Source organism: Cricetulus griseus, assembly GCF_003668045.3.
Source record: "Cricetulus griseus strain 17A/GY chromosome 1 unlocalized genomic scaffold, alternate assembly CriGri-PICRH-1.0 chr1_0, whole genome shotgun sequence".
Lineage (NCBI taxonomy): Eukaryota > Metazoa > Chordata > Mammalia > Rodentia > Cricetidae > Cricetulus > Cricetulus griseus.
The window spans coordinates 159423717-159448694 of NW_023276806.1; the positions used below are offsets into that span (position 1 = coordinate 159423717).

General features: G+C 43.7%; 1 protein-coding gene and 1 non-coding gene across 3 annotated transcripts in view; one reads left to right on the top strand and one right to left on the bottom strand.

The window, feature by feature from the left end:
- Positions 1–18262: 18262 nt before the first annotated feature.
- Positions 18263–18334, bottom strand: Trnad-guc. The gene has a single exon. It is a non-coding gene; the product is annotated as a tRNA-Asp (tRNA).
- A 343-nt stretch (positions 18335–18677) lies between these two features.
- The window catches only part of Lta4h (leukotriene A4 hydrolase), a 32818-nt gene continuing 26517 nt past the window's right edge, over positions 18678–24978 (top strand). For both annotated transcript variants that reach the window (XM_027392631.2, XM_027392632.2), the window contains exon 1: positions 18678–18943. In XM_027392631.2, the coding sequence (XP_027248432.1) occupies positions 18785–18943 (159 nt within the window). In that variant the 5' untranslated portion in view covers positions 18678–18784. The remainder of the gene's footprint in view (positions 18944–24978) is intronic.

Here is a 24978-nt window from a genome sequence, read left to right on the forward strand (position 1 = left end):
AAGCACCTACACATTCATACACACCCCTCCACTTATCCCTCCTCACACAAAGCTGGATTCCTCCCTGGTAGTCTTAGCACTTGGACACGGAAGCAGGAGGATTGCTACAAGTTCTAAACCAACTTGGGCTGCATGCAGAGTTCCTTCCTGGCTAGCATGGGTGTGAAAGTGAATTCTCCTGCCTCCGCCTCAGTGTTGCATTTACAGGAGTGTGCCTATTCCTATGTTACTTGTCCAGCTTAACTGAAACATGTTGATGTGTCCAGAGCACTTAGAACAGGCCTGGCACTTAGAACATAGCACTTAGAACATAGAAAATGCTAAAAATGATAGCTGTGTATAATAAAGCAAAATAAGTATGCTTGTTAATTAATGCACGGCTATGACCTAGTCTAAAATAATGGCCTACAATAATTTGGTGCAATATACAACAAATTTGGCAAGAGGGATCAAAACAAACAAATAGCATAGTCTTGCTTTCTAATGATTATTGTAACACAGGTAACATCATACGTAGTTTATACTCCAGTTCCTTCATTGCACTGTGTGTGTGCATATGTGCACACACGTGCGTGCACGAGTGTGTGTGTGTGTGTGTGTGTGTGTGTGTGTGTGTACAGCCATGCTATTATTTCATAGTAACACATCTTATGAAAATATTATTTCTCTTTCTGGTCCTGTTTCCTAAGGTCTATTCTTACAGACATAGTTGAGCAAGATGTTGCTCAATTTGTCCCACTGGTTTTCATGTGATAACACAACCCAAACAACCCTACACAGAGTTTGAGAGACTATGCTCACGAACTCTTGGGCCTTTGTATTCATGTTATGAATGCTAAGCTCTGAGGTGGGGGTCTCTGGTCTTGCTCTTCCTGACCTGGCTATGGTGTGTTCCTACGTGTGTATGTGTGAGAGACTATGGCCAGATGTTCTCTGTATAGTCCAATCTTTGGAACCCCTCCAACATCCTCCCTTAAATAACAATGGCTTTTGAAACGGTCTAAGTGAAAGGAAATACATCTCATTTGCAATTTTCCATGCGGTAGGGAGGAAAGGAAATTGGGGGGAAAACAAAAGCCTGTGTTGAGGCCAGGTTACAGGGCTATGCAATAAAAGGATGTGGCCTGGGGTCCCTTTGTCCCTTTGCCCTACCTAGTTCTGCTTGTTCAAGTTGAGTGATCTGAGATAAATTTTCATTTATTTGATGCTTCAGTTTCTTCCTCGATAAAATAAGGTTGATAATAATACTTCATGGTACAGGCTTCCAAATGGCTTCCAATGACTGTCTCAATCCTTTTGCATCATTGTGCAGTTCCCACCTACCAAATCAGGATTGGTCTGTGTAACTAAAGATATGATGGAAGTGGTATGTCACTTTTCAAGGTAAATAATGTCAGCCAAAGACTAGAAAGGTTACTTCCATTCCCTCCACTTCTGGAGTCAGGAAATCCCAATGACTCCTTGTACCGGTCACCAGTCACAGTAGATGCAAGAGCCTCCGTGAGGACAGGCATGTTGTGTAATGTCGATGGATCCATTCTCCTTTGGAAATATGCCTGGGAGGTTAGAGTGTTCGATCACCCATCTAGGCCTCCAAAAACAAATGGCATATGATACGTGTGAACAACACAAATGTATTTCCTATCATCCTGGAGGCTGGAGAAATCCAGGCACAAGCTGCCAGCAGAATTAGTCCTGAGTCCATTTCTATACTCTTAGCTGGTACCGTCTCACTGCATCCTCAGATGATGGAAGGGTAGGGCTTCTTCATAAGGATTCTAACTTCAATGATGAGAGCCCCACCCTGCTGACCTAATGATTTCCCAAAGGTACCACCTCTCAATACTTAACACTAGGGTTAGCTCAGTGGGTAAATTTGGGAAGGACAAAAAAACACTCAGACCAGAACAAACTGTGAGGGTTTTTTTTTTTTTCTGAATTTGCCTTTTGTTCCTAAGTTTGCTGTCTGTCATCAACTACATCAGAAATATTCTCCCTGTCAATCACTTACCCAGACTTTACACATTGTTTCAGGAGGGGGGTTCCACTGTGAGAAGGACACATGTATGCAGCAAGCACTTGAGTGATGGCTTAAGATACAAAATCTGTAGTTTTATCTGTGTACCTGGCCTGTTGCACAGGTATGGTTTATGAGATGTCCGTACAAGTGTAGTTTGTTCACCATCTCCTTTGCCTTTCCCCAAAGGGCCAGTTTATCCTGGGGCCCGGAATAAAACAGTGTATAGGCTCTTAACCATCTATGGATGCTTGGGAAACACAAAGTTCTATGATCACATTTCACAAACTGAAGCCCCAGTTTTGCATTCAGAACACAAGCATAAGTGAAAATCTTAGTCAGAACTGAGTATCTTAGTCCATACAGGCTGCCATGATAGAACAACAAACATTTATTCGCAGTGTTCTGGAGACTGGGAGGGCAGATGTGGTATCTACAGAGGGGCCCCTTCCTGTCTATCATCTTCTTGTTATATTTTCATTAGGCAGAGAGGAAGCTTGGTTCTCTCTTCCTTTATTCACAAGGGAATTGATGCAGGGTACCACCTTTCTGACCTCATAGAAACATTGCTGTTCTTTTGTTTAAGATAAAGGACATGATAGATGGGACCAGACATGAGAGATATATTAACCAGTTTATTAATGGGGGAGAGCAAGAGAGAGAGACGAGAAGAGACGAAAAGGGTAAGAACAATGAGAGAGAAGACGAAGAACCTAAGACATCGAGACAGTAAGAGAGCGTAAGTGTGTGGGGGGAATCTGTCTTTTAAAGGGGTCCTTTATACCTGCATGCAGACTAGTACTCGTGGAACTCTGGGCTGACCAAAATACTGCCTGAGTGCATTCTGCCAGGTAACAGGGGCAGGCCAGCATAGTGCCTGAACCTTTCAAACATGATTAGAATCTCACATCCTTAAACCATCATCTTAGAGCTCCCACATACAAAATTGGGATGTGGAGCTCATTCAGTACACGGGACCCTCAGATTCATTATTTTCTTGTATGCAAAAACATTTTTTTCTACTCCAACAGGCTCAAAATGTAGCTCTCAGGTCTCATCAAAATGTGATGCAAATCAAGCATGCATGAGACTTGGGACGTGTCTAGAAACAAAATCCTTTCCAACTGCTCAAAAGTCTTCTGCATTCTGTCTTCCAGCTGTGCGCCCAGACGAGTTCTGTTCACCTTAAATCAAATGGTAGAGAAGGCCCAGGCCTTTCCTCCAGTCTAAGTATGAGAAATGAGAAGGGGAGGGGAAGAAAAGGGAAGAAACAGAAAAGAAGGGGTGGGGGGTGATAAGTCCAGTAGACTATAAAACTCAGAATAACTTTTTCTGACTTCATAGATGCTCTAAGGCATTGGTCCCACCTTCCAGAGGCACTGGCACTACAGCAGTCCTTGGGGTGGCCCTGTCCCTTCAGCTTTGGGAAGCACCATCCACACTGCTCTCAGTGAGGGCTCCTCCCACAAGACTCTGCTATGTGGCAGAGTCCTCTGAGGTGGTAGACTTGTTCCCAGGGGTCTTCTGAAGCTGGAGTGACAACCTTGTTCCCAGGAATGCACGAATTCTGGATCTGCTGTGGGCGTGGCAGCCTGGCGATGTTACAGGTGCTTTTGGGCCCTTCACAAACTGACCTCATCCTGTTTGGGTTTCTCTGTTCCCTTTAGTCCCAGCCAGCACTGGTTTTGCTAGTATTGTCCCATTGTCTTTCCTGGCTTCTGTGGTGGTGCCTGAGTGAGACAATGCTTTACTTTCACAGTGGCATCCTTATCAAGCCACACCCACAGCCGTTTCTTCAAAACTCTTCATTTGTATTATATGAAGTTGAGAATTTTTGTTTCACCTGTAAGTTCTGGTTCCTTTTTGCTTACTAAATTCTTCTTTAACTCACTTTTTATTTTTCTGATTTATTGTCAGCAGTCAGGAGGAACTGTTTTTTCAACACTTTTAGAAATTGCTTCAGTTCACCACAGGATTTCACAGCTGAGAAGTCTTATCTTCTACAAAACAGTAAAGTCTAGACACAACTCAGTAAGCAGGGAGCTCTTTCTCACTTACAATACAATTTTTATCCATCCCCCCAATGATATGTCCCTTGTTCCCACCCAAAGCCTCATCAGGATGGCTTTTGATGTCCTTACTTCCCTGGCACTCTGCTCATAAATGTTTGTGTTCTAATGAAGTGGGGGAGGCTCTCTCTTCGGCTTCCCCTCTTCTTTCCATCCCATCACCGTCTCCCAAATCCACTCACAGCAATCTTTGCTGTTGCTCACCTCTGCCTCAAAACTCCACCACCAAACCTGGATCCACATATTTATGCCTTTGTTAGAGTGGCCCTACTCATGGTATCCGTTTCTGTCTCAGTCAACATAGGCTTCTGTAACAAGTGACGGGAGCAACAAGCAAATGCTAGGACCCATAATTCTGCTTCAAGGCAAGGTTGGCAAATTAACAAAGCAATGTTGACAAACCAGCTAGCTCATCTGACTAAAGAGTTGTGAGTTTGAGGCCAGTCTGGCTCTTTAAAATAACTATTTTTAAGCTCCCAGCCATGCAAACACCAGGTTAAATAGCTGATAGCCTAGAGCATACTATGTTGTAAGGCTGGGTGTTTGTCCGATTATATGTATTGATGTGCTTTTTTCCCCCTTTATATGAGTTTTAGTTTGTGATAGGGTTATCTCTCTAGATAAGTAACCCAGTCTCTAATACTAGTCATTACCGGTTTCACATTATGGTACTCATTTCCCAGTAAGCGTATGAATTCTCTAAGAACAAGTGGGTATCAACTGCTTAATAACCACTAAGGATGTCTGATAATACCAGCGAGGTTAGCTTACACCTGTCATGCATGCCCAACTTTTTGTCCTAGAGTTTGGAGGTCATAGAGTTAGCCCTCTCCAAAGAAAACAAAGGGGTGGAGGGAAGAGGGAAAAGTTGAAACCTCAAAAGAATATGGAAGGTTGTTGTGTTGGATTCATTAAAGAACAGACAAACCGAATCATGACCTATCACTTAATTTCTGATTTCATATTTTTTTCCTAATTCAGTGATTTTCCTTAGAAATAAAGAAGAGATAGAGAGCTGGTCCTGCCCCTCACTGGATGTGGTACTTGGGAGAGCTGGCAGGCCGACCAACTGAGCTACCATCCATGCCCAGATCCAGGGCTTTGAGAGTTAGCCTACCTCAGCATCTATCCCATCCAGGAACCCTGGAGCACGTGAAGGCGCCAGTCCTGCAGAACCAAAGCTGCAGGTTCTCCACAACTCTGCAACAGCAAGGTATCTGGGAGAAGCCTCAGTGAGGGTCCAATATTGATGGAACAGCAGAAGCCAGAGGTCTCGAACCAGACCAATGGCTCATTGCAATGAATATTTGCCAATAAAGCTGTTTGGGCATGCCGTGACATATGACAGCTCCCATGATTAGACTTTTTTTAATTTTTATTTTCTATTTTCTCTTGGGGGGGAAGTTATATGGTTGAAGGGAATATATGGAAAAGCAAGGAGATGAGATTGAGGTGTGTGATGTGAAATTCACAAAGAATAAAAAAATTATGGGGAAAAAGGGAAGTTAGCGTGAATGCAGTTAAAAATGAATTTCAAGAAGTTAAAATTATGACTCATACAAATATAAAATAAACACATAGTAAAGAAAAAAGAAACAAAGAAGAGAGTGGGCTGGAGAGATATAGCAACGGTGAAGAACATATACTATTTGCTCACACAGCCTGAGTTTGGTTCCCAGCACTCACAAGAGTGGCCCACAACCAACTGTAACTCCAATTCCAAGAGGCCTTTTCTGACCTCCATGGATACTGGCACTCGTGTGCACACACACCCACAATTAAAAATAATAAAAATAAATCTCTAAAAAAAACCAAAGTGGGTCCTGTAAAACATGGATGTTTTCAGTTAGCTGAGTCCTCTTCCACAGAACCACCACCTCTGTTTTCAGGGTGTTTTTATCTTCCTGCCATCCATCCTTCCTTTGCTCCCCCCTCCCATCCCTACTTTCTTCTATTCTACTTCTATTGAGGGCCTATTGTGCTGTTTGTACCAAGCTGAATGCTGTGAGAGAATTATGGGTCCTCTAGCTGGGTCTATTCGCTCTCACTACACACAGGAGCTGCGGTTTGTAGAGCTGCAGCAGATGCTAAATTAGTGGACAGTAAGCCATTGTTCTCGAGAGTCCTGCAGGCTCAATATGTCACAATGTTTTCACCAGCTGATCAACACATACCCTCATTTTATGTGTGTTTCTGCATAAAGATGCATTCTGCAATAGAGAAGCCAGCTCGTTAACATTGGACTCTCAACCAACAGACTAAGTTGTGCCTGACCCCAGCTTACTATCACATGTGTGTCCTCTCTGAAGCACTTCCCAGGCTTGCACAGATGAGCACCAGAGAGCAGATTAGCACCCACATGTAAGATGAACACACCATGTAGCTCTGGCTGGCCTAGAACTTCCTGTGTAGAATAGACTGGCCTTGAGCTCACAGAAATCCACCTCCAAGTACTGAGATTAAATCTATCAGCCTCAGCCGGTCGTTGGTGGCGCACGCCTTTAATCCCAACACTCTCGAGGCAGAAGCAGGAGGATCTCTGTGAGTTCAAGGCCAGCCTGGTCTACAGAGTGAGTTCCAGAACAACCTCCAAAGCAATACAGAGAAACCCTGTCTCGAAAAACCAAAAATAAATAAATAAATAAATAAATCAGCCTCCCAGTGCTGGGACTGAAGACTTGTGCCACCATGCCAAGCTATTGCGGGATATTTTTAAACAGCTAAAACCACAAAATTGGGGGGATGGCATAAAATTGGGGGTGACATAAAATGGAGGGGGGAACATAATACTGAACTTGCTCACAGCAAGAGAGCAGAAATAAAAAGGCCAAGTGTACCTGTGTGACCAAGATTGAAACTCCACCTCTGATGGCTCCATTTCTTGACCGTAACCCTGACTGTGAAAGCTCTGTGAGTGTTGACGTAGGGGAGTAAGTTCTAATGAGTGGATGGATCAGCAAAGGTTGGTGAATGGCAGAGACTAAGTATTTGCACACAGAGTTGTCTATAGAAGTCACAACCTGGATATGAAGGAACAAGTCTGGGAAGATGCTTATGGGAAGAGATCAGGGACAGAGGTGAGACAACAGGCTGCTGGAGACCTTCCCAGAGGCAGCAGAGAGAGGTTTGGTGTCTGTGACAAAGGAAGTAGAGTTTAGCAGCAGGAAGAGCTTCTCTGGGAGGCAGGAGAAAACAGCTTGGAGGACAGGGGAGACTGGTTTGAGGAGCCATGGAAGTTTGTGGTTCTATTTACAGGGTGGAAAGCCCCAGACTGGAGGAGTAAGTTTTCTCTTCCTCTTGTGAGCAGAGCTCAGAGCTGAATGCTGTGAACTGGAATGTCCCTGGAAGGGTGGGCCTAGAGTGTTCTCACTCCAGAGGACGCCAGATGTAAAAGAGATAAAGTGATGGATGGGGTTGGTTCTCTCTGTTTGGTCATTCTAGGCTATATTAAAAAGGTATAGCTTCCATTTGCACCCCATAATTGTGTGCAGCTATAGTTTGTCAATATGTAAAAGAGAGACAGACACACATATGTGTGAGAAAGAGAAAGGTCAGGCAATGACGGCTGGGGAGGTAGTATTCAGTCAGGTATGCACTTGCGGTGCATGAGGACCTGAGCTCAGTCCTAGAACTTCCACCAAAAGGCTAGAACCTGTGACACATACTTGTCACTCCAACACTGGGGTAAGCAACTCACAGGTAAGCAGATCCCTGGGATTCATTGGCCAGCAGGCCTTGCCTATTTGGCAAGCTCCAGGCTAATGATCAAGATAAATGGCATTGGAGGAAGGAGACCACCGGTTGACCTCTGACCTTGACATTGCATGTACACATGCAGCATGTGCACTCTTCTACACACACACACACACACACACACACACACACACACACACACACACACAGCCAACTGGATTAGATTTTTTGTTTGTTTGTTTGTTTTAATTGAACCCAGGCCCTCACAATTGGTAGGCAAGTTCTCTGCCACTGAGCTGTAGCCTAGCCCTCACGGGTTCCTTGTATGGGTTTGTTCAACTCTGAATCAAGTAAGACAGGCCCCTGGTGAGAAGTGACAAAATGGTACTTCCTCCAATGTGGACTTGCAGATGAGAACATGTAGGAGAAAAGCTCTCATGGCAGGTCCTCGCCAGTACAAGCATGTCATGAGCAAGTAGGAAGAAACTACCCTGTGGTCAAGAGAAGCTGAGCTCAAAGCCAGCTAACAAATATCCCACAGTTGCTTGTCATCCCCTCCTCAGTTTCAGGTGCTTAGGACAAAGGTATAAGTTCCTGCTGTGATGAAATAGCCCTGGATAGTTACAGAGAAAAACATAATGAGAGGGGAAATCTATGAGTCAGGCCAATACCAGTATGGCTGAACTTGCAGTCGGGCACACCTACATGTAAGAAATGGAAGCAACAGAGAAGTGTGTAGACCTAAGCTGCAAAGACCTCTTCCCTATGACTTGACAGTAGCTGCTTCCCTTACTGTCGCTTCTACCCAAGCCAGGCAGCTGCTGCATTTGCAGAAAAACTACCCAAACTCAAGTATCCTTGCTGCAACAAGTGTTCTTGTGTGGTAAAGTAGGCCCACAGGGAAATTTCCAGACACAGGTTCAGTTGCCCATTCTCCAAAACACTGCAGCAAAATCTGGCTACGGTCTGTTTACCAACAGACATACAGTAGAATGCCCACAGAAACACTAGTCATAATAACCGAGACTGAAACTCTCAAAGACCATCCGCTGTGGAATGGATAGATAAACTGTGGTATGTCCACCCAGGGAACACTACACAACAGTGAGAACACACAGTCTAGAGCTACACAGCAATAGGGAAGAATCCCACAGACAACGTTCAGCCAAAGAAGCTAAGTGAAGAAGTATAGACTGTGAACTCCCACTTACATGTAAGAAATACCAACAGCAAACTAGGTCAAAGTGATATGCAAATCAGGGCCAGTAGTTAGCCTCAGGGAGTGAGATTTAAGGAGACCAGAAAGGAACTTCAGGGAAGGGTCTAGTAGGTAGTAGGGACTTTTTTTTTTTTCCTACTGAGTGCTAATTGCTCCGTTATGACTAACTTCAAGTTCAGGGGGCAGCCCTAAGCAAGCAAGAATAATTAGATCCTCATATGAAATCTCATTCATCCGTCCATTTACCAGTTTGTTCATTCATCGAACAGCCATGCTCAGAGAGGGCAAAGATGTGGTTTGGAAATCTCTAGAAGGGGAAAATGCTTCAGTATTTGGTTGTGGAGTGCACATTAGTGTAACAAGGGAATACTGACAGAGTTGTCCAGTGTTGTGGGCCTCCAAAGAGTGGGTCCTGACCTAGCTGATGAACTCTCCAACTCAATTTCCCCGGATTCCAGAAGTAACCTTTGGGCCTCTAACTTCCTGAGGACATGTCTCCCTGGGGGTCTGGTGATTTATTATTTATCTATTTATTATGTATACAGTGTTCTGCCTGCATATGTCACTGCAGGCCAGAAGAGGGCACCAGATCTCATTACAGGTGGTTGAGAGCCACCAAGTGGTTGCTGGGAATTTGAACTCAGGTTCTCCTGAAGAACAGATAGTGCTCTTAAGCACTGAGCCATTTTTTCAGCCAGAGATCTACATTTCTAATAAGGCTTTTTGAAGGTGATGCTATTGGTTCTCTCTCTCTCACACAACACACTTCATGTGGGGAAAGAAAGTCACATGATCAGCGGAAGTTCTCTGGCTCCAGCAAGGACTGCTTGACAGCCTGTTTTGTTCAGGTCATTTCCTCAGGAGCACACAGGCAGAGAACAAGAGGTAAACCATGTGGAAGACACTCTGCAGACTCTGCCTGCCTGGAGCCAAGGTGTGGGGAGCAGATGGGAGCTGGGAGGACAACATTTAGACTGTTTGACAAAGTTGGCAGAATGTCATCTGCTGTTCATTTCTTTGCTGGCTTCCCCAATTTCCTGAGCCTTCTCTTCACATGAAGAGACCAGAGACTTTCGTATAAGTGTGGAATCCCTGCATAAGGCCACAAAATGGAGGGAATGGGTCAGGATTACTTTAACTTAACACAAAACTGGTAGTTGGAATAGTTTCTTCTCCTTTCTCACACACCCCAGGGAGGAAGCAAAGTTCACACTCTAGCACAGTGGTTCTCAGCCTTCCTAATGCTGTGACCCTTTAATACAATTCCTCATGTTTTGGTGGCCCCAACCATCAAATTGTGTTCATTGCTACTTTACAACTGTGATTTTGCTACTTTATGAATTGTAATGTAAATATCTGTGTTTTCCAACGGTCATAGGTGACCACCTTGAAAGGGTCCTTTGACCCTCAAAGGGATCACCACCGACAGGTTGGGGACCACTGCTCTAGCCCAGATTGGAGGGACTGGAGACCTGGAGAGGGAGGAGGAAGGGTTGTCAGGTCATGGACACAGAGACATGTAGGTTTAGGGAAGAACAAGCAGGTAGGTGCCTCAGGCAGCTTCAGTTCAGCCAGGTCAGCTGTGGGAACGGGTGGCCGCAGAGGTATGTGGGTAAACAGGAAGCCACAGAAGGCTGTTTTTGTTTCCCCTTTTGGTTTTCAGTCTAGTGACCTTATTTTTTTTTTCTCCACACCAATACATTTTTTGGGGGGTGGGGGGACTAAACCAGTAATTATATTAATTCACATGAGAATTTGAAAGGCTTCGGAGGTTCTTCTGCAGGAGTAGCTACCCCTTGACTCTGTTCTTTTAGCCAGAGAAAGACTTTTGTTTCTCACAGGCAAACGCCACTCACTGCTAGTTTCTTTCCAGAGATATTTTCTGTAGGTATGGGCACATGTCAAATGTCTTTTCTTCTTGCCTTGCACAGAGAACAAAAAACAATCCACAATGGTTTTGCCTCCGTCTGTTCACACTGTTCTCCTATCTTTCAAGGTTACTAACTCTGACCCTATCGTTTGTCCCCATTAGTGGACTCAGCCTCTTCACTATCTTTGCTGCTCCCATTGTCCCTCCCTCCCCCGGCTTGCACACTCCCTTACCAAATCGCTCCCAGGCAACTGTAGCAAACTCAGAACATTCATCCTACATTGGCCTGAGTGGCTTGAAACCTCTAAGTCCTCAGGGGGTCTGGCTAAGTACTGGGGGAGGGGGGATCCCTAGGGCTGCCCTTACTGGGAATTGTCTGCTCAGTCTCTCTTCCCTCTTTGACACAGACTTCTTACCATCTCTTTTTCCTGTACCTCCTCAGCCTCATTTTCTCTCACCTCATTCTTGACCAATGACGTTGCTTCCTACTTCAGACAAGAAGGTCCCCAAATCCTCTTCAGTTCATTTCCTCCTTTCCAGGCCTACACCTACATCTGTCCTGCCTCTCCTCCTGTGGTTATGGGTAAATCACTACGGGTCTTCCGGCTAAAGCCAGCTCGTAGCCTGGATCCAAACCTCTGGCACCCAGGGAGATGTTACCACAGCCACCCTCCTTCTTACCCATATCTCCAGCAACCCCATCTCTACTGAATATTCCCAACAGCCAACAAATATGTTTTTATTTCTTTCATCTCAGAAACCTTTCTCTTGACCTCACACTTCTCTTCACCGTGATCCCTTTTATTTATTTATTTATTTTTTCCTGATCCCCTTCACAACAAAATTCTTCAACACAAACAGATCTGTCTCCTGTTGCCTCCCAGTCTTCCTGAACTTTCTTCAGGTAGGTTTTCAGGGTCCAGCACCTCTGACCATGCATCGGACTACCCTTGTTGGGCATCTTCAATGATTTTCACATGGCTAAAACAAACAGCTGAGGCTTAGCCTTTACTTAACGAGCAGCAGCATTTGACACAGCTAATAACTCATTTCTTGAAATCCCCTCTCAATATTTCTCCTGAGACACGCCATTGCCTACTTCCTATATGAAGGGCTATTGTCCCCACATCTCCATGGCTAGATTTTTCCTCTTGTGCCATCTCCAAGCTGAGCTCTTCAATTCCCATCTATACTCAGCCCAGCTTTCTCTCGGGAATCCACACAGTCTGTGCCTGGCAGTGGTGGTGTACACCTTTAATCTTATCAGAGGCAAGCAGATCTCTGTGAGTTCAAGGCCAGCCTGGTTTACAAACTGAGTTCCAGGACAGCCAGAGCTACACAGACAAACCCTGTCTCGAAAGAATCCAAAATAAATGAATAAATAACTACACTGAAATAAGAAAGTGGTTTATTCCCAGCTAATATGAATGGCCATTCTCTAGAATACAAACTGAGGTTACACGTGATGTGTTTCTTCTGTGAAAGAAGTTATGTAAACTGTACAGTCACAAGAGAAAGTAGGTGAAATCACTACATAGGGTGACACTGAGGCAGGAAGCTCTCTTCAATAGGATTCAGATGTCTTTAACAAAGTCTAGGGGGTCTTTTGCTTGTTTGTTCCCTTTTGCATTTGTTTATTATTTTTATGTGTCTGGGTGCACTGATGTCTGTGCACCACTTGCAAGCCAGGTGCCCTCAGAGGCCAGAAGAGGATGTAGGATTCCCTGGAACTGATGTTACAGATGGTTGTGAGCTACCATGTAGGCACTGGGAATGAAACCTGGGTCCTTTGGAAGAGCAGCCAGTGCTCTTAACTGCTGAGCCATCTTTCCAGCCCCATTCATTTATATTTATCTGTCTGTCTGTTTGTTTGTTTGTTTTGAGACATTTTATCACTGTGTCTTCTACTTGTAACCCTCCTGTCTCAGCTTCCTGAAAGTGCTGCTGAAAGTCACGTGTCACCAAGCTTAGCAAACACAAAAACCTCTATAGGACTCCAACGTTATCCAAGCCAGAGGCCTAGCAATCTCTGTATATGTTGCAAGAATTTTATCTAGTGGGTTGCAAAAATGCCATCAAATACTGGACAGTAAGTAGTCCTTGAAATGGGCTAAAGAATAACTCTCCAAGATAACTGATAATTTGATCAGCAACATTCCATCTCACCGAAGTCACCACGTTCCAATCAGTGGAGAGTCAACTGCAGTCTCATAGCTTCTTCAGAGAACTTTAGTTCCCACCTGTCCAACTTACTCAACATCTCCACTCAGATGACAAATTGACACCTCAAACTTACCATGTAAAATATGGACCCCACCCACTTCTCCCATAGCCCCACCCCCAAATGGGTTTCTCTCTATGTGCTCTTGCTGTCCTAGAACTCAGAGATCCACCTGCCTTGGCGTCTGCCTGCTGAGCTCTGTGATTAAAGGTGTGTGCCACCACCTGGCTCCCCACTCCCATCATGGTTTATCAAATTACAGTCTCCTGGTTTCTTAGGCCAATGTCTTGACATAACCCTTGACTCCTCCCTTTGTCTTATATACCATCTCTTATCTGACCAGAAATCTTATGGGATCTACTTTCAAAACTCATACTGGATTTGATTGCACTTTCTCGGTGCTACTCATAACTGTAGTCCCAGCTACCATGGTTTCTCATCAGAACTGTACTCTAATTATCAATAAAATGCTACAAAATCGAAATAGGAGACAAGTTTGTCTAAAAAGGGGGGAGCAATAGGGAAGGTAGACTTAAAATATGTTCTTTTCCTTGCCTATACCTTTCAATGAACACCCCTTCGATCTGTCTTCTATGCTGCCAGAGAAAAGTATTTTGTAAAACATGATAGAACAATTCTGAGATGTCCTTAAATATCTGCCTCTTGTCTCCAGGAAAACTTGTCAGAAAATTAGCTGAGCCAATCTAGAAGACAAAGCACTTAACTGTGAATATCCCCTAGGTCTTACCCCAAGCATTCTCGTAATATGCTGTCCCACGCCTATTGTCTACAGCTGATATTAGCTGAGTGTGAATTTATGCTTTCCTTATTAAAATGCTCTCATCTCTTGGATCTGTTTGAATGCATTTCCAATAAACAGCTCTCCACCTTTGCTCCTAGAAGCTGTGACATTGTCTCAGGATCTGGCCAATTTCTTGCTAGCAGCTATTGACAATTAATGCCTTTTATTCCAGAGATACCTCGGTGAGTTTGGATTTAAGAACGGGAGCTCCTAGCTATTCGAATTAGATGAATCCCTTGGCATCACCTCCCAGGCAGGTCTGCCTTCCAAAGTCTCATGTCCTAGCTACCCAGAGTTGCTAGCCAGGGGATTTCCAAGAAGGATTTGGAGACAGGAAAGAGGCAGAGATGTTCTTGGAAAGATAAAGCATGAGGAGAAATACATTTGTATTACAGGCTGGCATGAAAAAAAGGAGCAAGTAGCTATAGTCAGAGGACAGAGAGCTTTGGAGGTAAGGGAGAAGACTGAAACTGGGAAGGCAAGCAGGAATTGGATCCAAAGTCCTCCAGCCAGTGTTTCTGTCATCCAGCAATCAGAAACACTTTTATTGAACAAGCAGCAGAATGTTGTGGACTATTACTTTAACTAGGCAAATATGTGTTTCATTTGTTTATGCTGCAAATATTACTTTAACGGTGTAAAGATGTGTTACATTTGTTTCTGCTGCCTTTGTTAACAATGTAAAGATGTGTTACATTTGTTTTTATTGCATTTGTTTAATTATTAAAAGATGTGTTGCTGTTTCATCTTGCCTGTCTAGGGGACCTGTCTGGTTTTAAAAAAACTCAAGAGCTAAGAGCCAGGCAGAGAAGGCGGGGCTGGTGGACAGAGAGAGTAAGTAGGAGGAGAAATCTAGGCTCAAAAGAACAAAGAGAAAGAGGGAGAAAGGGACATGCTGGGGCCAACAGACACAGAGTAGATCATACAGAAGAAAGATAAAAAGCCCTGAGGCAAAATGTAGATAAAGAGAAACAAATTAAAACAAGAGTTAAGATAGGGCCAAGTATTCATAAATAATAAGTCTCCCTGTCATGATTTGGGAACTGGTTGGTGGCCCAAAATAAAAAGCCTGGTACAGGAGAATTAGGCTGTGTCTCAACCTGCAGGTTTCTATTGCTTGCTCAATCTCTGTCATATCCATATGACATGTAGGAAGCCGAGTTACTTAATAGTATGGTGTAAAGCAGGGGATGTATTTCTGTAAAAAAGAGGCAAGAAGCATCTCAAGATTTCATCAGAGGACAGCCAGACTATATAAGGCAGAAAGCCACTGTGTTCAAATGCTGACCCAATCTTGAAGAATGTCCAACTAAGAAATCCAGATGTACTGACACATTTTTTCCAAGTCAAATCTAAGAAAACCAGTATTCTCAACTCTGGAAAAAAAATAAAATGCAAAAATAGCAACTACAGAACAGTGAATTTAAACATTTCACTTAAAAAAAATCAGGAAAACCAGATGAGAGGTGAGGTGGGGAGTGAGAGGACAGGAGGAGGGGGGAACTGGGATTGGAATGTAAAAAATAAATTGATAAAAAAATTAAAAATTGGGGCTGGAGAGATGGCTCAGCGATTAAGAGTACCAACTGCTCTCCCAGAGGACCTGGGCTCAATTCCCAGCACCCACATGGCAGCTCACAATTGTTCGTAACTCCAGTTCCAGGGGATCTAACACCTTCATACCAATGCACATAAAATAAAGTTAAATTTAAAAAATTTTTTAAAAATTAAAAATCATGAAAAACACATAGTATATTACTGTGGAATGTGAGTGGTAAGTCTTTTTTTTTTTTTTTAACCACCAAAGCTTTCTTTAAAAGCAAATATTACTGTAGGCTGGAGAAATGGCTCAGCAGTTAAGAGCACTAACTGCTCTTCCAGAGAACCAGGGTTCAATTCCCAGCACCCATATGGTGGTTCACAACTGTCTGTACCTCCAATTCTAGGGGACCCAATGCCCTCACACAGATAAGCATGCAGGCAAAACACCAATTCACATTAAAAAATAAATAAAATTAAAATAAAATATTACTTTCATCTGCTAAATCTCTTGGATTGTGTTATGATAGGAAGTGTCTCTCCAAAAGGCTCCTGTGTTAGAAGCTTGTTCTCCAGCTGGTGAAACTATTTGGGGGAGCTCTGGAAACTTTAGAAGGTGGGACATAGGGAGGAATTAGGTCACTAGCGGTGGTTACATGTGGTATCTTGTCCTTTTTGTCTTTCTGTTTCCTCTGGCCATGAGATAAACAGCCTTCTCCACATGTATTTGCTGCCTCCATGTTCTGTGTAAGGTTCCAGAGTCAAGCACCCCGGGACTGAACCCTCTGAAACCATGAGACAAAATAAGTCCCTCCTTCTTTAAGTTGTTCTCAGGTTTTACAGTCACAGTGACAAAGAGAAACTAATATAAATTGCATGGTAAAACGTTACAGCATGTTGACATCAGTGAGATCTTGGGAAGTTTATTATTATCATTGCTATTAGTTTTTTCTTCCAATATGAATGCATTTTATTGTGATCAAATCTATCCCTCAGTCCACTTCCAACTCCTCACAAGTCTTTTGTTCCTCCTACCCTCTCCCAACTTCATAATCTTCACATAAAACCCACGGAGTCCAACTAATGCTGCCTCTGGGCACCCCTGAAGAAGACTGTCTGTCTTTCTGTCTTTCTGTCTTTGAGATCTTGAAAGATTTAAGCAAGAAAGTGAGGTCATTAAATCTCAAAGAATGCACAGTCAGACAACACATCAAAGAAGAAAGACTAGTGTGATAAACAAGTTTTCAGACTTACCCACTAGCCCATTATAAAATAATAGCAAACTAGCTGATACCAATTGCCAAGTGGAAAATCAATTTTCTGCAATAGTCTCCCTAGGTATATCAACCACACTTTGGGACAGGCCCTATCCCCAGGAAAAGTTGATCAATACAAACTCAATAGTATTTTTGTTTCATTTTGCTTCATTTTGACTTTTTTTTGTCTTATTGGTCTTTTGTTTATTTGTTTTGATTTTTGTTTTGGTGGGGTTTCTTGTGTTGATTTTTGTTTCTTTGTTGTTTTAAAGAGAGAAAGAAAAGGGACATGAAGTTGTGTGCCTAAGGAGGTAGGGAGGACCTGGGAGGAACTGGGGGAGAGGAAAGCATGATCAAAATATATTGTATGAAATTTTTTTTCAATTAAAAAGAAAATCAGTATGTCCCACCCCCAAACAATGGCAAACTGACAGACACGGGCAAGTGCTGGGGTGAAACTGATGCATTAGAACTAGGACCAGCTTTTAGCAAAGACTGAAGGACAGAAAAAATTAAAAAAATAACACTGAATTAAACAAATCCATTTATTTCTCTCCAAAAGACATGCGAAGCAGTATACAGAGGGTTCCGTGGTCCCAGTGATGTGGGCCATTTCTATCTAACGAACAGAGGGTTCCATTGGGCCATTTCCAGCTAGTGGCTTCTCCTATTGTGCTTCTCTGTCTTGCTCAGCACACCGTTCCGAGTTCATGGTATAATGTGCAGTTAGCTCTGTAGCCCTTAAGTCTTATGTGCTGGAGAACAGAATAGCGGTTTTGGCATACTTGACAATCTGCTTACATTCTGTTGGTCAGAACTTAATTGCATGGCCTAAATGCCAAGCTGGTGCTCTTTTAAGCCGCATCTAAGATGCCCTACCCTATATTACTGTACTTCTGATCCTCCCCAACCAAAGAGGTAATACTTGTCCCTCCAGAACTGAATGTATTGTGATCCCTGGGCCCTGCCTTGAAGCCAAGCACCATGCTGGACTAGGTCATTGGAGCATCTGGGAGTAGAGCCTGGTTGGGATAGACGGCCCCCTCCCCCAGCTCTTTTCTAGGCAGCCCTGTGTGGCAGAATGCACTTAATATCTACAAATTACATTAAGCATTTGCAGATAGTTTATGTGAAGCAAGAGGGGAATATGATTTTTTAAAAAAGTCTTTGTAATCTTCTAGGGAAGTGGTAGGTGAATTTTCTTGTCTTTCAAAATACACAATATTTGCAGTGGTGCAATCTCTTTTCAGAGCCTTAATCTGGTGGACCTGCTTTGCTGAATAACACAGGTTGTTTCTCATTTCTCGAGTCTTCTTAGAAGTTATTTAAAATTTAAAATGCCAGGCATCTTTCAACCCTCCTTCGCCTTTTACAGAAGGCGGATCTGAGATTGATGGGCCGCTGTGGCCAGCGCACATAACGCAATTCGTTTCTTGGGTGGTAATGTTGTCTTATTCCGGTTTAGGCTCTTAGGACTTGGAAATAACCGAGTGAACCAGGAAAATCAACAATAATGAAGTAACTAATGTTAGATTAGCAACAGAACTCGCAAAAAGGAAACAAAAAACATCTGCATCTCCCCGTCGGGGAATCGAACCCCGGTCTCCCGCGTGACAGGCGGGGATACTCACCACTATACTAACGAGGAATTTACACAGGCTGGGCTTTTCTGATAGGCCTTTCATCTATTCTAGATAGCCCCGCCCTCAAGTGTATGCCAACAGTCCTCGCATTTCGTGGTGCCATCGTGGCTTTTACTGCAATTGAACAGCACTAAAATGGAAGCGTTCCATTCGCTGTCTCCTCTCCGTTCGTCGTTTCCCTTAACCCACCCTTCCCGGGCCGCAGACGCCCCTCGGTTCCCCTCGCACCGCCCCCCAATCCCAGGCTGTCTAGCGTTAGCCTGCTCGCGCTGCACTATGGGATTGGTAGTTCCGTCCTGAACTCCACCCAGCTCCTCGGAGGCTCGGAGCCTTCCTTTCCCGGCGTGCACCGCGCCGCCTGCCCTCCGTGCTTCCCTCCGTTCTCAGGCTCGCGGTGGAAGTCTGGCCGTGGAGTGTCTGGGTGCTGGCTGACGTACGACGGATCTCCCAGAACCATGCCCGAGGTCGCCGACACTTGCTCCTTGGCCTCTCCAGCCTCGGTCTGCCGAACCCAGCACCTCCATCTGCGCTGCAGCGTGGACTTCGCTCGCCGGGTGCTGACCGGGACCGCCGCGCTCACCGTCCAGTCTCAGGAGGATAATCTGCGCAGCCTGGTACGGGAGCGCCTGTGCAGCTCCGCTTCTCCGGGGTCGCTCTCCTCCCTCTCCTCGCCCCTGCACCCCGCGAGCCCCGAGGTCGCTGGCTCTTCCCGCCTGGCCCCTCTTCGGGCTGCTGCCCCTCTTTGTCAGGTCCCACTCACCCCTTCCTCAGTCCCACTTTTGCATCTGCACTCTGTCCTTCACCCTCCACGTAGGGTGGTCTCCTCCTCCCGCTCTCTCCCTTTTTCCTGGACACATCCTAGCGCTCCCTCCACATTTTGCCCCTCACCCACCCCTGAGATACTCCGTCCTCCCCTCCATCATCCCAGTGCCCAGCACTTACTACCCCCACACCCTGTGGCCCCCCTTTTCCTTGACTCACGATTCAGAACCCCGCCCCAGGTCCAGACTTTTCCAGCCCCTAGGATAAGATCCTTACTCCACAGTTTCACCCGACTCCATATTCTGTGGTTCAAGCCCCTTGGGATTTTCTACCCGTCCCCTGGGGGTTCCCTGGCCGCCCCTTAGAGTTCCCTGCCGTTTCCACCCTGTTCGAAGCTTCCAGTCTGTGTTCTGTAAGCAACCCCTTGCTCTTCAGGGCCCTTGCCTGCTTTTGCTTCTATCTTCTAATAGTTTAAGAACCTGTGGGACCGTCCAGCCTTCTAAGGATGACTCAATACAATTTTTTATAAGTGGTTCCAAGGAGCAAGTCATTATTGCACATTTTATAAAATATGTACTTCTATAAACTCTCTAACCATTTGAATAAAGATTTGTTTAGAATCATGGAATATTCAATGGTTTGATCTGTTCCATATCATCTATAGTCAGTGTTCTTATATTATCTTATGGAATTAGGATCGAACTTTTACCCTGGTGGGGGGAGTCATAGAAGAGCATTTTAGAAATAAGAGGAATGTGGAAGGACCAGCTATGCTCAGCCCTCTAACTAGATAATGTATTTAGCAGTGTTGTGTGGTTATCTTTACCGACACACAACAGTAAGCAACCCGGGCTGGAATTTAGGAGTGAAATTAATGTGGTCAAAATTTTCGAGAATTAGAAGTGCAGATAAGGACTAGTGATTTTGCCTCTGAAAATCTTTTTGTTTGTTTTTTGTTTGTTTAATAAAGCACTTAACTCATATTGACATATAATTACTGACAGTACTGTAAGAAAAAATACAGCCTTGCATTAGAAGAAGGCAGCTATTTCCTTACAGACTGCACTTTGGTCTTGAAGTACCTACTTGCTTCCTCCTTTTGCAGAGGCAGCTTTGCCTTGGCAGGACAGAAGTTTAATCTTTAGATTCAGTTTCCTTTTATTAAAAGAAAACCAATTTTATTGGCTTATCACTGTTTCATACGACTTTACACCACCCTTTATTGTGTAGAGATAGAAAGTTCCACCTCTGCTCAGAAAAGAAAGCCAGAGTCAGAAGGCTTCAAGTATTTAACAGAATGTCCTAAGCTTAAAATGTATCTGTTCTTTTCATTTCCCTGCTCTTCAGAAAAGTAAGACTTTCAAATTTTGATTTCTAGTTGGCATATCTGTTTAGCAAAGCAGCTGGAATTTTAATGTTCGGTTTCTGCAAAAGAGATTATGATAGTAGAAAGTAACATCTGTTTATAATTGTTTTGCTTGTTTATGACAACAGCCTGAGACCAAATGCTTGGCACTATTTATATTTATTTAAAGTTAACTTGTTTCTTTCTGTCAGTAGGTTGGGGATTCCTTTCTTGAGACTGGGCTTCTCTATAGCTCAGATTGGCTTTGAACCCAATATGCAGCCCAGGCTAGCCTCAAATTTTTGATCCTCCTATCTCAGGCTTCTGAGTGCTGGGATTACAGGCATGAGCCATAACTCCTGGTTTAGATTTGAGGTAGGAAGAAACTGTCTTTCCTATCTGCATCTCAGATTCCTGGTTTGGCACTTGGCATGTAGTGGACACTGAAGAGTCTTGACTAATGGAACAAATTCAATTAGAAAGCAGTGCCTATGGGCTACATGGCTAACAGTGCCATCTGTATCCCAAAGGTGTCATGGCATTATGCCCTTCCACTGCTGGCCCTGTGACAGTGGGGAATCTAATGGTCCCTCTAAGAGGACTAATTCCCATCTTTCTAAAATCCTTTTCCAGTTTTAGGTTAGTTACACTTGAACCTTGCTATTCAGAATTTGTAACTTCCAAGCATTTGTTTCTTATCTTAAAATTTTCCATTTTGTTTAGGTGTTCTTCAGTTAGTGGCCTTGAGGATTTTGTGTTATGGGCAAGGTCAGCCACTAGGGAATGGAGAGTGCCAGGCATTGAGTCTGTTGCTCAGCATCTGGGCTCCACTGAATGCCATGGCTAAGCTGAAAATCATATTGAGCTGGTTTGGGTTTTGATTTTGGTTTCATTCCGTATACCCTTGCTTTGTTTTTGTTTTGTTTTGTTTTGTTTTTCTCAAAGCAGTCTGTAGATAAGTTTTTAGAAAATAGAACATAGTACAGAGGCTTACGCCTTTCCCTGTTCGAACCTGCTTTTTGTTGTTGTTTTATTTTATTGTTGTTTTTCAAGACAGGGTTTCTCTGTGTAGCCCTCGCTATCTTAGAACTCACTTTGTAGACCAGTCTGGCCTCAAACTCACCTCCCTCTGCCTCCTGAGTGGTGGGGTTAAAGGCTTGTACCACCATGCCTAGCCTCAAACCTGTTATTATTTAGAAAGAACTTGAAAATGATTAAATATGCAAAGAATGGCCATGTAGCTTTGTATTAAAGAGTTTCCCTAGCGTGTGTGACACCTTGGGCTTCATCTTTAGGACCATGAAAAATAAAATTAAAATAACAAATACAATATAATAACATTTAAAAGAGGAGTCTAGGGGAATACACAAAAGAAGTGTACTGTAAAGTTGGCATGGAACTTCCCATCAGCCTGTGCAAAAGGCAAAATGACTTCTGTATGTTGTATGTCGCCTGTTTTGGAATACAGAGGTTTTTTGTGTGTTGTGTAAAGAGGGGCATTGTGACATATACTAAATCATTTTCTTAGAAACTTCCTATTGTGTGCAAGGCAGGGACTTATGACAATGTAGGTAGCTTGGCTTCGTGACTAGTTGGTGCTCAATAAATGGTGGCTGGAAGGTCAATTCTAATTTCAGTTATTCAGTTTCCTTTTTTTTTTTCTTACTACGGTTTTAAATGACAGTGATGGCCAATAACATGACTGAAATTTGAAAGAATTTCTTATAATATTTGGAAATAAAGGTTGAGGTTTGGGATGGGCTCTATAGCTTAAAATTGCATTTTCTGTCTTGTTTTGGTCTAGAACTTGCTTTGTGGGTAAATTGCCACCTGATGTTTTTTTCAGGTACAGAGCTAAACCATGGGGATGGGAACCCGGATAACAGTCTCTTTAAATATCCTCGGGCATAATGTAATAGAGCAGTAGGCGTCATTTGAGTGGGCGGGGCCAACTATTAGAATAGTCAGGAGATCTGAAAGTGGCTTCACAAAAAGGAGACATTACAATAACTAACTCGAGGAACTGGAGAGATGCTCAGTGGTTAAGAACACTGGCTGGTCTTCCAGAGGTCCCAAGTTCAATTCCCAGCAACCACATAGTGGCTCACAACCATCTGTAATGAGATCTGATTCCCTCTTCTGGCCAGCAGGGATACATGCAGACAATACTGTATACATAATAAAAATAAGTAAATAACTCCTCTGATTCTGAGCAGATTGGAAAAGTTTAGCAATACAGAAAATAGAATGTGTTCCATTGGGAAATGACCCAATTAAAAATGTCTGTAATAAACATAGATATTCAAATGATAAACTTCAGACCAATTTGATGTTCAGAAAGAAGCTTTAGGTCACAAAGAGACAAAGGGAATGACTAACAATGAAATATCAGTGAAGATAGAAATCATGTATTCTGAATATGCAAGTGTGGGAGAAGATGAGCCAGTTCTAGTTAAAGTAATAGTCAGGGTACCACAAGAAGTAATTGGAAAGAAATAACCATCCTTGGAGGGAAGCAGATGATGCTCAGAGCACGTTTGACACTAACTAGAGAGAAAGAAAATTAAACTTGGATGGAAATCCTTTCCAAATAAGAATTGCTGGTGCCAGAGAAATGGGGGTCAGATCTAGAGATTACCCTTGTGACATTTCTTTCTGTGTCCCATTGGCCTCCTTCATTATGTAGCCAAGGTTGACCTTGTGCTTCTGATCCTCCTGCCTCTGCTTCCTAAGTGCCGGGATTACAGGTGTGTACCACCACACCTGATTTATATATGGTGCCAGGGATTGAACCCAGGACTTTATAGCATGGTAGGAAAGCACTGTAGCAACTAAACTACATCACAAGCTTGCTGTGATTTTCTGAGCTTGCCATTGGTTAGCTACAGGAGGTAAATGGGGAGTGGCAGTTCCTGGACGTTCTAACTTCCAGGCTTATAAAGGACAGGAAGAAAGCTTTGGAAGTGCTGAGTTAGGACCAGTGGTGGTGGCGGACAGAAAGAAAAGAAAGTGTAAAAACAGTTTAAAGAAGGAAGCATTTTGGGATTGGGAAGTAAGACCAGTTTGTGGGTTGTGTCAAGCATTTGGTTCCTTGAGGAGTTCTAGTAAGAGAATCTAGATGTCGGAGGAAGGGGCTGCCTGAGGGGGTACAGTGGTGGTGGCAGTTCCAGAAGCCTACAGAGTGTGAGATGGTACTGCCTGGGGCTGTGTTAATCAGGCAGGTTCAGATGTCCCAGTTAACATCAGGGGAAAGGATACCGCTGCCAAAGGAGTAGACAGGGTGCTGTATCCTGTAATCTCAGTGCACACTGTAGGAGTGTGGAGATGGGAAGATTGAGAGTTCAAGGCTAGTCAAGATGAGACCCTATCTCAAGAAGCAAACAAAACGTAAGAGTCTGGCACAGTCTGGCTGACTATGTGGGCATGCGCAAGAGCAAGAGGATAAAAGAGTATTGCAAGAAAAGAGCCAAAGCTCACTGGGGTATGTCTGGGTTCAGGAATGAAAGAGAAGAGTCAGAGAACCAGTTCCATGGAAAGTCAGAATCCAGGTGGGGTTTCTGCCAAGTGGCAAAGTCCAGAAGAGCTAGAGTGAACAGAGGTCAAGTTACCAGAAAAGATCTTGTAGACCAAAGAGAATTCCCTTCCAGTAGCCAAGGTGCTAAAAACCAGTGAAGAGGAGGAGAAAGATCACTGATGGGACAGTGGGAGCAGCCATCTTAGATTGTCCTCGATTTTAAAATAGGAAGGAAGGAAGGTAGAGCAGTTAGTAACTGGAAGGACAGAGTGAGATGCTTGTTAACGGTGTTGGGAAACAGTGTGGTGGCACTGGAAGGTTGTAGACTCTGGCACAAGAGCTTGGTTGAGAGATGGTGAAAGCATCTGGTTTCTAGGGAGATTATGGCGCAGAAACTCTCAGACTTGCTGCAACTGCTTGTACCCAAGGCAGCTGCCCTGAACTTACTGTGGCCAGTAACTTACTGTGGTGGCTCAACCATCTGCAGGCTCAACTGGGCAGTGTTGCCTTCCAAGGTTGACCTTTCTTTAGCTCTTCAACAATAGTTGTACATGGTCTACCTAACAACAGCTAATGTTTGCTTTAATTGGGGGTTTTACAAATGTATATTGTAGGAGTTGTACTGTATGTCTTCTAGGAGAAACTATGTAGTGAAATATTAATATGTTAAATTGAATCAGAGTGAAAGAAATTTAAATCAAAAGTGAAGAGTTTTAGGCTGGTTGTTGGTGGTACATGCCTTTAATTCCAGCACTCGGGAGGCAGAGGCAGGTGGATCTCTGTGAGTTTGAGGCCAGCCTGGTCCACAGAGTGAGTGCCAGGACAGCCTCCAAAGCAATACAGGGAAACCCTGTCTTGAAAAACCAAAAAAGAAAAAAAAAAAAAAAAAAACAAAACCCAAAACCTATCATATGCCTTTAATTCTTAGTTTAGCTCTGCATTTTACTCTCTGTGAGTAGCTAGTTTTATGTTTGCTGTAGTAAACTTATATCTAGTATTTGTTTCTTCTGATGCATAAAACTGCTTTC